General features: G+C 37.4%; 2 protein-coding genes across 5 annotated transcripts in view; both read left to right on the top strand.

Annotated features, from left to right (window-relative positions):
• The window catches only part of GOLM2 (golgi membrane protein 2), a 113,323-nt gene extending 107,338 nt beyond the window's left edge, over positions 1–5,985 (top strand). For both annotated transcript variants that reach the window (XM_049706649.1, XM_049706650.1), the window contains one exon: positions 3,872–5,985. In XM_049706649.1, coding sequence (XP_049562606.1) covers positions 3,872–3,942 — 71 coding nt within the window. In that variant the 3' untranslated portion in view covers positions 3,943–5,985. The remainder of the gene's footprint in view (positions 1–3,871) is intronic.
• An 8,235-nt stretch (positions 5,986–14,220) lies between these two features.
• Positions 14,221–16,748, top strand: part of CTDSPL2 (CTD small phosphatase like 2) — a 72,267-nt gene continuing 69,739 nt past the window's right edge. The window contains exon 1 of one of the 3 annotated variants that reach the window (XM_049706732.1): positions 14,221–14,695. The gene's annotated coding sequence lies outside the window, so the exon portion shown is untranslated. The remainder of the gene's footprint in view (positions 14,696–16,748) is intronic. The other 2 variants (XM_033435584.2, XM_004273914.3) reach the window with 2 other exon arrangements.

Below are 16,748 nucleotides of genomic sequence, written 5' to 3'. Positions count from 1 at the left end.
GGTCCCTAGTATTAGACATTCCAGCTGCAGGACTGAGGTTCTAGCTTCAGCTAAAGACACTGACTTTGGTCTCCGAAATTCTGGACTATTAAATGGAGGCTTTGACAGCATCTCTGCCAATAGGGAGCTAAAGAATTCCAGCTTTATCTCTGATGCCTGTTTGTGCATATTGATCATTTGGGTCAGTACTGCCTACAGATTCACTTAATTCTGTAAAATTAAGTGAAGCCTGTTTTTCCTGTGTTTACAATCCTGGTTTATTTTGATTTTTAATTCCTGGTTTCCTGAAGCATCCTAAAAGAAATATTATATTATTTACATTGGTGTAAACATTTTTTCCCTGACTTCTGCTAATGATCCAATGAAAAGGTTAACTAAAAGATTAACTCTGGAAACACTACACATCTGATAGATATATCTTTTAATTCATTCTTTATTATAAAAATGATATGGATGTTTACAAATTCCCTTTACTCTTATCTTTAATGCCATAGAAGTTCCAAGTTTGTTTAATAGAATATGAAATGCACATTACTAAGTATACCTATGGAAGGAAGTTTAGCATAGTGCCTAAGTGCCCGGATTCTGGAGCCAGACTGCCTAGATTTTAATCCTAGCTCCACCACTTACTAGCTCTGTGACCTTGTGAATTACCTATACCTCTATGCCTTGAAATCCTTATCTGTAAACTAGGGATAAATATAGTTACCTAACTCAACAATTGTTATGTGGATTGTATGATTTAAATATTTATTCAGCACTTAGAACAGGATCTTTCACACTGTAAGCACTGTGTAAGTGTTGAATAAAACAATTTTTTAAAAAGTAAAAGCAAGTGTAGAGTTTTTTCCCTGGGTTGCCTGCTTTAGAGGACAATTGCACTTTGGCCTGTGGATTAATTTGTACTTTTTTTTTTTTTTTTTTTTTTTTGCGGTACGTGAGCCTCTCACTGTTGTGGCCTCTCCCGTTGTGGCCACAGGCTCAGCGGCCATGGCTCACGGGCCCAGCCGCTCCATGGCATGTGGGATCTTCCCGGACCAGGGCACAAACCCGTGTCCCCTGCATCGGCAGGCAGACTCTCAACCACTGCGCCACCAGGGAAGCCCTAATTTGTACATTTTAATGGAGGCTCACTGCCTTATTTCCCCAAGGCATTCTTGCTTGGTAGAGCTTGCTTTATGGAGGTGGTCCTTTCTTGACTTAAGAGGGAATTTAGAAATTATTTGATAAATTATAAGTATCTTTATATTTAATAGTCACTTTATGTTGATGAGTTATTTACAGATTTTGCTTCTTTGTAAAATGAAATAAAATATCAGTCCATATAATTGTATTTAGTGGCTGTTATTGTATATCAGATTTGGTTAGGTAATTTTGTCATAGATAAATGCAAAGAGGTTGTTGGTAGAAACATGAATTCTGGTTGGAATAGCTACACTGAAAGTAGACTCTAGTTAATGTAAATGGTAGCTCAATGTAAGAGAAAGGCAATCAGAAGTCCTATGAAATTATGAAAAAGCAATGTGAAGGCACCATATTAAAACTTTGCTAAAGAGCATAAGTTAATAAAACCAACAAACTCCTCCTTATATTTATAGAGGACTTCGGAAGTAAAGACTGCCTTCCTATGCATTAATTTACTTTGAAGTTGGAAAAATAGTTGTTACCCTAGTCTACCGAGAAGGTAATTAGAAGTCTAAAGAGATTTAGGAACTAGATCATGTTTGTTAAGTGCCTGAGCCAGGACTAGGGTTGTTTTTCTGTTCCTAGACCTTTGCTGTTATCTTGTTTTCTCTTTACAATTATTTATTTAAAAATCTCAAAAAGTAACATCATTTTTTCCTTTGAATAACTTTCCTGTAAATTTCTAGAAATTCTTCTTTATATAGTAGCTTTTCCCACTGCTCCATGGTGATTGTCTTCATTTAATTACTAAAGTCCTAAAAGATGTGTTTATAGCCATACAGTGAGGTCCCATAACATGGGTCCTAAGGAGAGCTTTCTGGAGAGGTGCCAGTGATTATTTTCCTTTTTAAAACCAAGATAATTTTTTAAAGTATGAAGAGTTCTTTGATAAGAGAATGATTAGTATATTTTCAAAATACAAATGTGATTATGGATGTAATTTCAGCCTTTGCACCTAACAGATTTGGGGTTATCATTGCTATTGAATTACAGTATTAAAAATATGAGATCAATTTGCTAGAATATGAAGAATGATTGCCTGCAATTCTAAAAGAGAATTTCTGTAAATTTAACAGGAAAGTTATTGAAAGGTGAGAGAAAGTTGGTTTGTTTGGCATTTCTAATAACTAAATGTAAAGAAGAAATAAGAACACATCATTATGGAAAGTTTACACATAGTACTTACACTACATGGTACATACAAATACACGTACAGAGTACATACACCACATGGCATCTTTCTTGAACAAAATGTTACCATACAATATACTAGAGAAACTGAGAGTGGAAAACCTATCAAACCTAAAAGAATAGATTGGAGATAGCTATAGTATACATATGAATTTGGAATCCAACCCCTCTTTAAAATATATACCCAGACAGTTATGATAGTAATACTTCAATATATCAAAAACTAAACTATTGGGTAATTGTAACTGTGAACCAGAAAGTAACAAAAGTTATTTTTAAGGCTGTGGAGGAGCCAAAAGATGTCATTAAAAACCATGTACGGGCTTCCCAGGTGGCTCAGTGGTTGAGAGTCCTCCGCCAATGCAGGGGACATGGGTTCGTGCCCCGGTCCGGGAAGATCCCACATGCCGCGGAGCGGCTGGGCCCGTGAGCCAATGGCCGCTGAGCCTGCGCGTCCGGAGCCTGTGCTTCGCAACGGGAGAGGCCACAACAGTGAGAGGCCCGCGTGCCGCAAAAAAACAGCAACAATGTACTAAAAAGGGAGCCTCTTAAGCTCTAATTAAAATACTAATTTTAATACTCTGAGCAGTCTTATTTCAAAACTTGAAGATAGAAATAACTATAAAATTAGAAAGGAAGAGAAGAATTGTTGTTGGTAGTTAAGCTGAGAGTAGTGAAGTGACAGGTGATAGCCGAGAAGGACCCAGAAAAACCTGTCAATAGCCAAATAAGTCGAACTCTGAAGCACTATATGGAGTCATTTAGTATAGCTACTCAAAGTGACTTTGAGGATGTTAGTGTCTAATAATATTGTGTGATAGTTTTTTTCTTTTCAGTAAAGAAAAGGTTGTTTTTTAACATACTCCATTTAGGAAGTTGCTGGTAAGCTATTTGCAGAATAGCAAAGAAATTCATTTAAACGCTAAATTTGGGGATCATGAGTAACTTTTATTTTATTTTCTAATTTTTACTTGATGACTATGGATTAATTTTACTATTAGAAAAAATGTTTGGTTTTTAAAGGCATGAAAATGTATAAAGAACGATTTCTACCAAAGCTTTAAAGGACTAACTTTCATCTATATAGAAATAATATATTTACATAAAAGGATCAATTCTTCAGTGCTTGTGGAATCCTAAAGCTTTGCTATCTACTCTACTTATTTCTTTCATCCTCTTTCTTTTCCCTTCTTCCTTTCTTCTTTCCTTTCTCTCTCTCCCCCCACCTTTTCTTCTTTTCTTCCTTCCCTTCTTTCTTTTTTCTCTATCATCAAAAGATTTGTTAAAATTAAGTGATTTTCCAAAACAGTTACAGACTTTTCACTCATTTGCCAAGCAACTAAGAAACAGAACAGCATTTACAGAGGTGTAAGATAACGAGTAGAAAACTACATTAAGGCTGAAGGAAGAAAATAAAAGAGAGAGATTATTTGATTGGATTTCTGTAAGTGATTTTAAAAATAATATTCTTGATACCTGATTATTTTCCTTACAGATGATGAAGAACAAGAACTGCAAATGGATCCTGCAGACTATGGAAAGCAACATTTCAATGATGCCCTTTAAGCCGTAAAGGAAAACTTCAGAAAACCTAAAGTGCTGTAAAATGGAATCATTTCTACTTTGTCGATTTTGACTTTTGTTGTAAAGATCAGTTGTATCAGTTGTAAAGATACATTGAGATAGATTTAAGGAAAATTTTAAATGAAGGAATGTACCCATGTACATATGTGAACTTTTCATATTGTATTATTAAAGCAGAGACTTTGGGGTTATGTTACAGTTGAGCCAAAAACAAAGTAAGCAAAACTGTAATCTTTGCATTTAAAGCAAACTAATGTATATTTTACATTTTATTGAGCCTAATTCTTTCCACAAATAGACAAACAGGAAAAATGATTGTACAGTTTATATGTTGCACATAGCATAACCACAAAGAGAACAATTATTCAACTGGAAAACTTTTAATACACTAATACATGCTTGTTAGCCCAACAGGTGTTCTGTTCTATCCACCCCTCATCTCATGCTGTTCAAGGAATCATACCTAGAATAGTTGCATGAAAGAGGGGAACCTGAAAGCCAAACACTGGGCAGCAATGTACAAAATCACTTCCCTACTCTTTTTATTTTACATGAGTAATGATGTGTTTCGGCAGATAAGCTTTCAGCTGAGGCCTGATGGAAGCTGAGATAACCTGCAAAGACATAACAATATTTATGAGTTTTACCTTACTTAGTTCATGAAATTGTGAAATGCATGATCGATGATGTACTTTCAATTTTTATTTTTTCAGGTAATACCAGTACGGTTTAGCCGTTACTGGCTAAAATTTTTATATTTTCAGAGTTAAAGTTGGTGAAGATATTAATGATTTAAATGCCAGATTCTGAAAGAGGCTAAATCAACCTTGAAATGAATTTGCAATCAGTATTTCAAAGCGTCTCTGGTAGTTTTAGTGATCTTATTTGACTAGACTTTTCCAGAAGTATTAAATAAGCAATTTTAACAGATTTTTATTAATGCACAGATAAGTAGAAGTACAGTGAGATCTACAGCCATTTTATTAAAATAGCTTAAAAGTTTGTAATAAAGATGAAGAACCTTTGTATTTACTTAATATGTTAGTTAAGAACCCATAAACCTCATATTTGCTAGACTTACAAAATTATTTTAAATGCATTTGTCTTTTTTGACACTTCAGTAGAACGTGTAAGCTAGCTAATCCTTGTTTTCTGATTGAAAGAACTTCTAAATCTTATCCCCCTCCCCCCAAATAAAAGGTTTTGATCATGAGAAATTTAAGCTTGTTAACTCTGTGTTTCAGAAGGGCTACTGTTAATTGCACATGAACATAAGATGCTTCCCCCCCACCCCGTACTCAGGTTCTAGTCAAAATTCAAACTTACAGAGATTAAAAAAAACAAAACAAAAAAAAGGTTGTTCATTTATTGGAGGTGCAGAAATTCTTAGACTTCAGTTTTAAATTATTTAGCAACCCAGAAAAGATGTAGTGACTTACTAAAATTGTTTTTTCTACCATATCAAAGTTAGTAATTCATGGCTTTGCTGTAGAGTTAGGCCTATAATGAATAGGTATGATAGTTCACAGGATTTTTTTAAGTGGAGTTAAAGCGAATTGATTTACACCTTTTGGAAGTTAGGGTGGGAAGATGAATCTAAAACAAATTCCTAGTAATACTTTATATTTAATACTGTAAAATCTTTACAAATGAAAACCATGAAATTTCCTGCCTTAGTTCCTCTGTCATAAAAACAATCACTTGGTTATATGGTAGCTATTACTTACACAGCAAAATTTCTTCAATTATCAGTCTAGACATTTTATAAACTGAGAAATCTTGGATCAATTGATAATATTTTTGACTGTATTAACATTTTATTGCTATAAAATACTATGTGAATCTCTTAAAATTCTGACATTCTACAGTCTGTATTAGACATGCTGGTTTTATAACGTTTTACTTCTGCCTTAAGATTTACGTTTTTTAAATGTATTTTTGCCCTGAATTAAGTGTTAATTTGATGGAAACTCTGCTTTTAAAACCATCACTTACTGGGTTCTAATAAATTAAAAATTAAACTTGTTTTACTATTTTGCTGATTCTGATACATATACACACATCACACTCATGTGATGCAGTTAGATTTTAACACTAAAATTTGAGTAAATTTAGAACTCATTTTAAGCTAAGCTAAACTAGAATGGCAGAAATTTTTACACTAGCACTGTTTACTGTAATGCTAGTTTATTCAGCAAATTCTGAGTGCTTCCTATGTGCCCAGCGTTGTTCTACTTAGTAAGAATACTGTAGTAAATAAGGTAGACCAGGTTTCTGTTCTCATAGAGCTTACATTCAAGTGGGAGCAGTCAGACAATATACAGGTAAATACTTGAATCAGATAATTTTAAATAGTGATAAGAGCTATTATAAATAAAACAAAGTTCCAAGGTTCCAAGGTCTATAAAGTTCCAAATAATCAGGTTTTCACATAACTGAAACATTGCAGTTGTAAGGCTAGAGTATCATGAGCAAGGAGAAGACAAATGAGGCTAAAGAGGTATGGAAGGGGTAAGCTTAGGGAGAACCTCGTAAGTTTAGGTTATTTGTTACTGACCCATAAAGAGAATATGCAGAATATAAAATATACATTGGAAGATGGTTCCAGGGAAAATGTAAATATGACTTCAAAGTCATTTCTCAAGCATATACCTCTATTTAAAAAAATAAGATTGTATGACTTTTTGACTTCTCATTTGTATCATCCTGTAACAACAAAATTTGCTAGAATATTAGGGCAGAGAATGTTTAAAAAAAAATAAAAACAAAAACATGAGGAAGGTAGTCACTTCCCATAATGGCTGACCTTGGAAACTTCCGTTCTTTCACATGTCTTACTGTATGGTTTTAATAAGACAAACAGTGTGACACAAATACATTTCCAAAGTTTAGGTTACTGAGTCTTAACATCACATGTGGGCCATCAACATTCAGTTCTAATTGGAATACATCTAGTTCCTTTTAAACGATTCTCCTCGCTAAGGGTTCCAAATGAAAACTAAACCAACTATCCCAGAAAAAAGAGGGAATTTAATGGTCCATGTAAGCAAACTGCATATAGGGCAGGTGTCTCCTGGACTTGAAGACAATTGAAACAAGGACTTGAATGCTGCCAACTTGTTTCACCAGCTCCCATTTCTGCTTCCCTCTACTTGTTCTTCATTCTCTCAGACCAGCTCCCCTGCTCAAAGCTCTAACCAAGATTTCTAGCAGGTCATGTTTTCCTAGTTTTGCCACTTTAAAGGGGCTCCTCCTCTTAGTTCCACTTCAAAAAATCTGAGGAAAGGGAGACTTCTGCTTCTGGCTATGATTTAGTAACTTACCTAGACCTCCTGGATTAGGAGCAACTATAAAACTGGACAAGATATATTAAGCAACTGTTTTCAGGTAGCACAAAACTGAAATTTCTGAGATAAGGGAAACTTAAGCAGTTGAGCCCCACAATCACTGGGCTTCCAGCGGTGTAGAGAGGCTGGAGTGCTAAGCCAGGAAGATAGAGATCACAGTGGGGAGCAGCTGAAATATTGGAAATTATGGGATGGGGCATCAGAGAAGGAAGCAATTCAGAGAGGTGGCCCCAGAAATCCATATAGGGGTCCCCACAAGTCCATGGCTGAGGACAGGCTGTATATAACCATAGCAAAACCACCTCATGTGTACTGAATAGCAGTTGTGACAAACTTGAGAATGGAACAGATACCAGAGGTGAAGCAGTGATGGCATAAAAAGAGTGCTAAGGGACATTGGGTGTCTGGGCCTGACAAGATGCAAATCTCCTTAACAACTGTGGCATCCAGCTGAAACACTAGAAAGGTTGCCCCTTAGGAGTAAAGACCATGCCCTAGAGTAAGACCTACTGTAGACTGCCATAACATGCTCTGACACCATTGACATGGGAGACAGAGTATGGAGATTTGAGTCCTGCCAAGTTAGAACTTATGAAACTCCTTTCCACAGATAAGAACTAACAAAGCATAAAACCAAGCCTACAAAAAAAAAAAAAAAAAAACCAAGCCTACACTAGTTTAAGGTGACCACTCAGTAACTGAAGTACCTGCTAAAACAAGAATCATCACTTTTCAGAAGAAGATAATACAATTCAGAATTTCTACAAGATATACACAATATCTGGTATTCAATGGAAAACTACTAGAAGTACAAAGACACAAGAAATTGTGATCCATATTTAGAAAAATTGAGATGGCCTTGGTATTAAAAATATGTTCAAAGATTAAATGAAAATATGAGTGAACAGATAGAGAATCTCAGCACAGAAACAAAAGTTACAAAAAATGTAATGGGAATTCTATTGTGTGTGTGTGTGTGTGTATCTTTGTTTTTTTTTTTTTTGGCTGCTCGGCTTATAGGAGTTCCCCAACCTTAATGGGAATTCTAGAACTGCAAAGTACTATAACTGAAATGAAAAATTCATTGGATGGGTTTAATAGCAGATTGGAGATGGCAATAGAATGAACTTAAAGCAATACAAGTGTAGTTGTTCTGTAAGTGTTTGGAAATGGAGGGCTGAAATGCTGAGAGACCCTGAAATGTGGATTTGGGATTCATTTTTCAAATATTTATTAAGTATTCAAGATGCTGTCCACTCCATTCCCTAACACATAAGCCTAAAGAGTCCATCATGAAAGAACATGGATCATGTTTTCAATTACTTATTAAGTAGAGAACTGTTCTGAGTACTGGGGATACAACACTGACAAAGTCACTGCCTTCATGGAGCTTATATGCCAGAGGGAGAGATAGATAATTATTTTCTATACTCACAGTGATAAATGCTATGAGAAAAATAGATCTGAATAAATAGTGATGGAAGAGTGCTATTTTAGATAGGATAATCAGGGAGGGCCTTTCTGAAGAGGTGGTGTGAGAACAAGCCATTTGAATAACCTGTGCAAAACTACTTAATAGAAATAATGCAAGTCACCTATAATTTAAATTTTTCTCCACCTTTAAAAACAGGTGAAATTCTGATATTTAACCAAAAATATTACCATTTCAACATGAAATCAATAGAGAATACTACTGAGATATTTTACATTCTTTTGTACTAAATCTGAAATCTAGTGTATATTTTGTACTTACAGTACATCTCATTTTGGACACTAAATTGCCACTGAAAATATTTTATTGGTATTTAGAGTTCATTAAACTTATAGTTGAATAAGTATATTTACATACTCAGGTTCCAAGCATACTTAAAATAGACTTTACTTTTTAGGGCAGTTTTAGCTTGACAGCAAAATGGAATAGAAAGCAGAGTCACCACATACCCTATTACTGCGTGCGCACACACATGCACACACACACACAGCTTTCCCCACCAACATCCTGCACCAGTGTAAAATTGTTACAATTCATAAACCAACACTGACACATCATTATCAGCTAAAGTCCTTAGTTTATGTTAGGATTAATACTTGTACATTCTATGGATTTGGACAAATGTATAATGACATGTATCCATCATTATAGTATCATAATCGTTTCACTGCCCTAAAAATCCCTTATATTCCACTTATTCCTCCTCCCTTACCAAACCCCTGGAAACCACTTATCTTTTTACTGTCTCCAAAGTTTTGAGTTTTCCATAAAGCCATATAATTGGAGTCATATAGTATATATAATTTGAGTCATACCGTATATAGCCTTTTCAGATTGGCTTCTTTCACTTAGTAATATGCATTTTAAGATTCATCCATGTCCTTTCATGGCTTGATAGCTCATTTCTTTTTAGCTGAATAATATTCCATAGTATGGATGTACCACCGTTTTTTACACAGTCACCTACTGAAAGACATATTGTTTACTCCAAGTTTTGGCAATTAGGAATAAAGCTACTGTAAACATTTGTGTGCAGGTTTTGTGTGGACCTAAGTTTTCAGCTCCTTGTAGTAAAAAACACATAAAATTTACCGTTGCACATTTACATTTAAAATGTACAATTCAGTGGCATTAAGTAAATTCACAGTGTTGTGCAGCCATCACCACTATCTAGTTCCAGAACTTTTTCATTACCCTAAATGTAAACACTGTTAAGCAGTCACTCAAGTATTAATTTTGAAATTTAAGTTAAGTAAAATTAAGTAAAATTAAAAATTAACTTCCTCCACCACACTAGCCACATTTCAAGTGCTCAGTAGCCACATGTGGTTAGTGGCTATTGAATAGCACAGGTCTGGGGGAAGAGAATTAGAGGCAGAGGAAACAACAAATACAAAGCCCTTTATGCAAGAATACACTTTTTCAAAGAACAGTTAGTTGGCCAATATGACTGGAGTACAAGAGGTAGGGAATGTGGTCAGTGAGGTAGCCAAGAGTCAGCTAATGGTTTTTCATGTCATAGTAAAGACGTTAGATTTTATTTTAAGTGTGATGGAAAATTTATAAAGACTTTTAAAATGATCAGTCTGACTACTGTGTTGGAAAGATTGAAGGAGGTTAAAGAATGAAGCAGGAAGACTTTAAAGACTGTTACAGGTGAGCGATGTTACAGTATTCCAGGTGAGCAATGATGGTTCTTGAACTAGGGAGGTAGCTGAGGTGACGAAAAGTGTTTAGATTCAGGATATATTTCAAAGGTTTAGATTATTGCATTTACAATGGATTGGATGTTAGACATAAGAAAGAAAAACTGTATTCTGTAATTTGGAGAACACTGAGAAACAGGTTTGAGAGAAAATTAAATTTAGTTTTGACCATGTTATGTTTTAGATGGTCATTGCCATCAAGTGATTGCAAAATTGGAGCTAGATGACAGCTCTGATATTTTAATATTTATTATAAATATTACTTTCTTAGTGAGTTGCTATAAGAGTGATAAAAAACATATAACTCATAGAGATAGGATTAATTAGAATGGATTCTGAAGTGCACATGCCTTATATATCAGGTAAAAGGTAAATATATATTCCATATATTCTGGAATAAGGGATCTACTGAAAAACTGTTGAAGATTCAAGATACTTGTATTACATTACTTAGTGATTAAATGATAAATAGGATTATTTTTAATGTTTTCATATAGCATAGTTCTGAACAGTTTAAACAGATACACGCCCAAACAAGACATACAGATGGCCAAGAGGCATGTGAAAAGCTGCTCAACATCACTAATTATTAGAGAAATGCAAATCAAAATTACCATGAGGTATCACCTCACACCAGGCAGAATGGGCATCATCAGAAAATCTACAAACAACAAATGCCGGAGAGGGTGTGGAGAAAAGGGAACCCTCTTGCACTGTTGGTGGGAGTGTAAATTGATACAGCCACTATGGAGAACAGTATGGAGGTTCCTTAAAAAACTAAAAATAGAATTACCATATGACACAGCAATCCCACTACTGGGCAAATACCCAGAGAACACCATAATTCAAAAAGACACATGCACCCCAATGTTCATTGCAGCACTGTTTACAATAGCCAAGTCATGGAAGCAACCTAAATGCCCATTGACAGACGAATGGATAAAGAAGATGTGGTACATATATACAATGGAATATTACTCGGCCATAAAAAGGAACAAAACTGGGTCATTTGTAGAGACATGGATGGACCTGGAGACTGTCATACAGAGTGAAGTAAGTCAGAAAGAGAAAAACAAATATCGTATATTAATGCATATATGTGGAATCTAGAAAAATGGTACAGATGAACTGGTTTGCAAGGCAGAAATAGAGACACAGATGTAGAGAACAAACGTATGGACACCAAGGGGGGGAAGTGGGGGGTGGGGTGGGATGAACTGGGAGATTGGGATTGACATGTATACACTGATGTGTATAAAATGGATGACTAACAAGAACCTGCTGTATAAAAAAATAAATTAAATTAAATTAAATTTAAAAAGAAAACAGGGGCTTTCCTGGTGGCACAGTGGTTGAGAATCCGCCTGCCAATGCAGGGGACACGGGTTCGAGCCCTGGTCCTGGAAGAACCCACATGCCGCGGAGCAACGAAGCCCGTGCGCCACAACTACTGAGCCTGTGCTCTAGAGCCCATGAGCCACAACTACTGAAGTCTGTGTGCCACAACTACTGAAGCCCATGCGCCTAGAGCCTGTGCTCTGCAACAAGAGAAGCCACTGCAATGAGAAGCCTGCACACCGCAACGAAGAGTAGCCCCCGTTCGCCACAACTAGAGAAAAGCCCACGCGCAGCAACGAAGACCCAACGCAGCCAAAAATAAATAAATTTATTAAAAAAACCAAAAAACAGATACATGCCACTAGTTTTTTGCATTATTTTTTTCCTATGGTTAATGCTTTGCATCTAAATATACTTCACACTTTTTTTAAAGTCCATATTTTTAAACCTTTATTTTATTCTAAAATCTTGGGCAGGGCTATTGAAGCTTAATGACATTAACAACTACCATTTAAGGAGAAAGGAAAACATAAATAATCTCATTTGATCTTTTGATGCTGCAGAAAAAAAGGCTAGCAGAAAGTGACTGCTGGATGTAAACGGTGTTAAAATGTTAACTAAATTGCAAAAGCAGTTAGGCTTACTACCAGTAACCTTTCTAATCTTAACATCTAACAATAGTAACACTGTCATAGGACACAGTAGGATGTGATGTAATGAGCAGGAGGAGGACTTGAATCCTGATTGTATTTCTTACTAGCTGACTGCACTTGTCTTTGGATAAGGTATCTGTTTTTCCCTTTTTCTTCCCCCCTTTAAAAAAATTTTCAGTGTCTTCAACTAAAGAATGGAGGGACTAATATCACCTACCTATCCCTCAGAGTTGTTGGAAGAATCAAAATGCATATAAAAGCGCTTTGTAAATAGCATATTTTACTTAAGTTTTAGGAATGAAGGTTTGAAACAACTACTACTTGAATTTTTTCTTCAGAAATATTTCCAATTTTAACCTGATTTAATAATTATTTTAGTAATCAATTGGGGTAACTGTTTATATTCTATTGCCTTCCACAATACACACTGGATAATTAGTAATTATCTGTTGATTTTCAATTAGTTTTACAGTAACCTATTATTTTGTGGACTGTTGCCAGTTCTACACGCTGTATACCACGGGCTCTCAATAAATGTCACATACAGAGCATTCTTGTAGCAGGAAGATTTAGGATCCAAATGAATTCTGAGCTCTGACAGACAGGATCTGTAGAATATAAGGCTTTCAGAAGACAACCCACCTGCTCCACACTTTCAAACAGCAACAACCAGAATCACAAGGTTCTCTGCCTACCTCTCAGCCTCATCTCTCTCCACTGTCTTCCCCTCAACTTCTCCATCCCCGGTGCACAGAACAACTTCCCCAAATGCTCAACGCAATCTCATATTTGGACTTTTCCATCTCTTGTTTCCTTTACCTAGACACTCTTCCTTTGTAACATCAAGTCTTTCTGTCTCACTTAGATATCATCTCATGAAAAGCCTTTCCAGACCTCCTGTGCTCTTACAAAGGCCTGTCATGAACTCCTTCTTGTAGTCATTTTATCACACGGTATTTAAATTCTGTTTACTTGTCTGTCTTCTTCAATAAACTGTGAACTCTGGGAAGGCAGTGTCTGTGTCTGCCTTGTTCACTGTTATATCCCTTGCATGTAGTATGGTTCTAACACATTATGGTTTTACAATAAATATTTCTTGATTGAATAACGAGAGTGGTCCGGAGTTTTAGTAGACAGATACCAATCACTACGCTTGGTTTTCTGCCATTCAGCTAGGACTGGACGCTCCGGATTGATATATTTTCACCTCGTGAGGTTGGCAGCCCTTCGACCAGGCCTGCAGGTAGCAACCCATTTATCTGAATGATCTGACTTAGCAGAACCACTGCCGACACGCGTGGCGTGGGTCTCTATGACCCACGAGCAACTGCTATGCCCTCTAGGTAACGAGGTGGAAAGAGGATCTTCAGGGGCCACCAGTATCCCAGGAAAGACGAAAGATTCGTCTTAACCTGGCCTCTGGCAGCACTGTCTACACACTACCTCCTCCTGCGCGCCAAGCCGTTAGTACCACCCGGTCCCACTCGGCTCCACCCACCTGGCGAGCCCGGGTTAATAAACCCTAGTCGCCAGGTTGCGCGAGGCGTTCCTAAGCCCCGCCTCCGGGGCGAGGGCGCCCTCCCCCTCCCAGTTCTGCCTAAACAGTTCCGTTAGCAGCGGGAGGAAAAAAACCGTCCTTCGGGTCCCCGCCTCTCCGCTCCCAACGCTTTACTCCCTACTCCCCTTGCGACCACTACACACAGCTACGGAGGCCCCTAAAGTACAAACATCCCCCAGGCACTGCCATAGCCTGATAGATTTTGTCCTTGTTACTTCATCCCGTTCCAGGGCCCTGCGTTCTGCTTTTGTCAGGAATTCGAGCTCCTGCGTTTCTTCCGGCGGCAGGAACTCTAACGCTTTTCACGGAAGTAAAGTTGTTTTGTTGGCTTTTTTTTTGCGGGGGGAGGTGGCTTTTTTTTTTTTTTTTTTTTGGGCCCCTGGGGCTGCCCGCATTCCTTCCCTCCCACCTCGCGGAATTGTGGCGGGAGGGGGAGGAGAAAGTCAAAGCGCCTGCGCGGAGAGGCCGCTTTCCATCCGGGTCCCCGTCCGTGCGGTGCAGCAGGTCGGTAGGCGGGAAATGGCGACTGGCTGAAGGAGCTGGTTCTGTTGCTGCTGCGGGCTAAGCGGGAAAGACACCACGCGTTGCGCAGTCGGGACCATCGCCGGAGCCTGAGGACACTTCTCTGTCGTCACAGTTAGGTAATCCCACTCGTCCAGACGCTGCCGCTGCTCCCAGTCTTAGTCCTCCTCTTCCAGGGCCGTCTGCCGGGATCTCCTCCCCTTCTTAACCGGGTTCTCCAGCGGCTGCGGCGCCTTGGTAGTCATGCACTGTTGGCGCCTCGTACGTCCGCTGTGTGGAGCCGCTCTTCTCTGGACTTTCCCCTGGGAACAGAAAGGGAGCTCACTTCCCGCCAGCTTCGGCTCTCAGGCTGCGGCCTGTGTTGTGATTTCTGGGGTTAGATTTCACTTTGCTACCCACCCCCATCCCGATCTCACGTTCGTAGTCCCAAAACCTGTGGTCGTCCCTCCCGGTAATTGGGTTAGATCAGCTTTTCTAACCTTGACCCGTCTGACGTTTTAGGCATTTCATTCTTTCTAGTAGGGTGCTTTTGCGGGGGGAGGGCGTTGCTCTATCTCAGTTTTTATAAATACCTTTTGAGGATCTGGAAGAAGAGATTTCACTAAGTTCTGTTTGTCTACTGTTAAAATGTTGAGTTGACATTGTTAACTTTTTCAAATTAAGAGTGGTGGTAAAGAACAGCCCATGTGGAAGGCCTCTGGTTTCTGTAGTGGTCAATTAAGGGTGAATCTTACTGTACTTCGTATTCTACACTTTCTTTGGGTATCAAATGCCTGTATAGATGCTTATTTTTGTATTCTTGACTAGAATTCCATGGTAAATAATTGTATAAGTAAATCGTCTTTATTTACTTCTCACTTGAGTGGTGGCTGGAGGTGTGAAGGATGTTAAGCACTTTAGAGTACCTTAGGGAAACCTACAGAGATACTGCTCGTAAACTGCACTAAGATCCTGAAATGAAATGTACTTGGTAGATGTTCCTCCAAGGCAGGGATTTACCTTTCCAATGCTAATAAGGCAATACCAAGATTACTGCCTAACATAGGTATACAATTAGTGACTTAAAAGATTTATCTTTGTAATTTTCAGGTTGTAGATTTCTTTATATACTCTCTCCCCATTCTTTGCCAAGTTTTAAGTTTTCGTTTGTTGTCCAGCTGTTATCCTTATAAAAGCAAGGAAATGGCTAAAGCTACTTCTATTCTTCCTTCTTGTTCTTTTCCACATTGCAGACCAGTTGTCCATAAAGAGAAGTAATAAGGAGACTGCTGGTATTTTTCAGAATTTGTTTTTCAATATTGTTGAATTTGGGGCCTTTGTAGTTTTTTTTTTTTTAAACTAGTTAAATTAAGTTTTGAAAATGTGGTTCACATTACACGTCATTTGATGTTTGTAACTCAAAGGCTTTCAGCTCTCTAGGTTCAGTTTAAAAGACTTCACTATTGTTTGCATATTAGGATTAAATTTCATTAATAAACAGGAACACACAAACATTATTACAATTGTCATTTAGTAGATTCCCCCCCAAGGTCATAAAGTCAAGGCAAAATGTAGCTCTTAGGTGAAGCAGTCTTCTAGGATTGTGTTGAACTTCATACTTATCTTCAAAACCAAAAGAACAGGGGGTGGGAAGTGGAGGTGAGGGCATACTGGATACTTGCTCAGTCAATTTGTTTAAAAAATAGGGCCAAATATTTGACTTAAAAGGATGTAAAATAAATTATTGGTCTAGTGTAGGTTTTATCTGTACTTTAATGATCTTTTTGGGTAGTTTATGAAGCATTAATGTTTTAAATAAAATTTGTTTTACGGATAGCTGAGTGAGCACTGTTTGTAGACTTCGTCTTCAAGAACTCTTCCAAATTGTTTTAATTCTTCATTCATTTGATTCTTTTAATATTCTTCCCAGTATACGTTGAAAGGCTGTGAAAGCTCTAAGTGGTATAGTCCTTAACCTTTGTGGACTTGTAGCTGTACAGAAGTCCTAAATAGGATTCCATAGAAAAACCAAATAGAATTGGTGGGTTTTATAGTATTCTACGTAGTGTCTCTTGGACACTTCATTTGAGCTAGTAAGGTTATTCTTTTCTCACTATCAAGAAATTAAGAATTAGGGGTGTTTTATCTTTCTGAAATTCATCTAGCTGATCCGATGTTTGAGATTTCTGGTCA

This window comes from Orcinus orca, chromosome 2 (genome assembly GCF_937001465.1).
Source record: "Orcinus orca chromosome 2, mOrcOrc1.1, whole genome shotgun sequence".
Lineage (NCBI taxonomy): Eukaryota > Metazoa > Chordata > Mammalia > Artiodactyla > Delphinidae > Orcinus > Orcinus orca.
The sequence above is the reverse complement of the archived record's forward strand: the minus strand, read 5'-3'. Positions and strand labels throughout refer to the sequence as shown.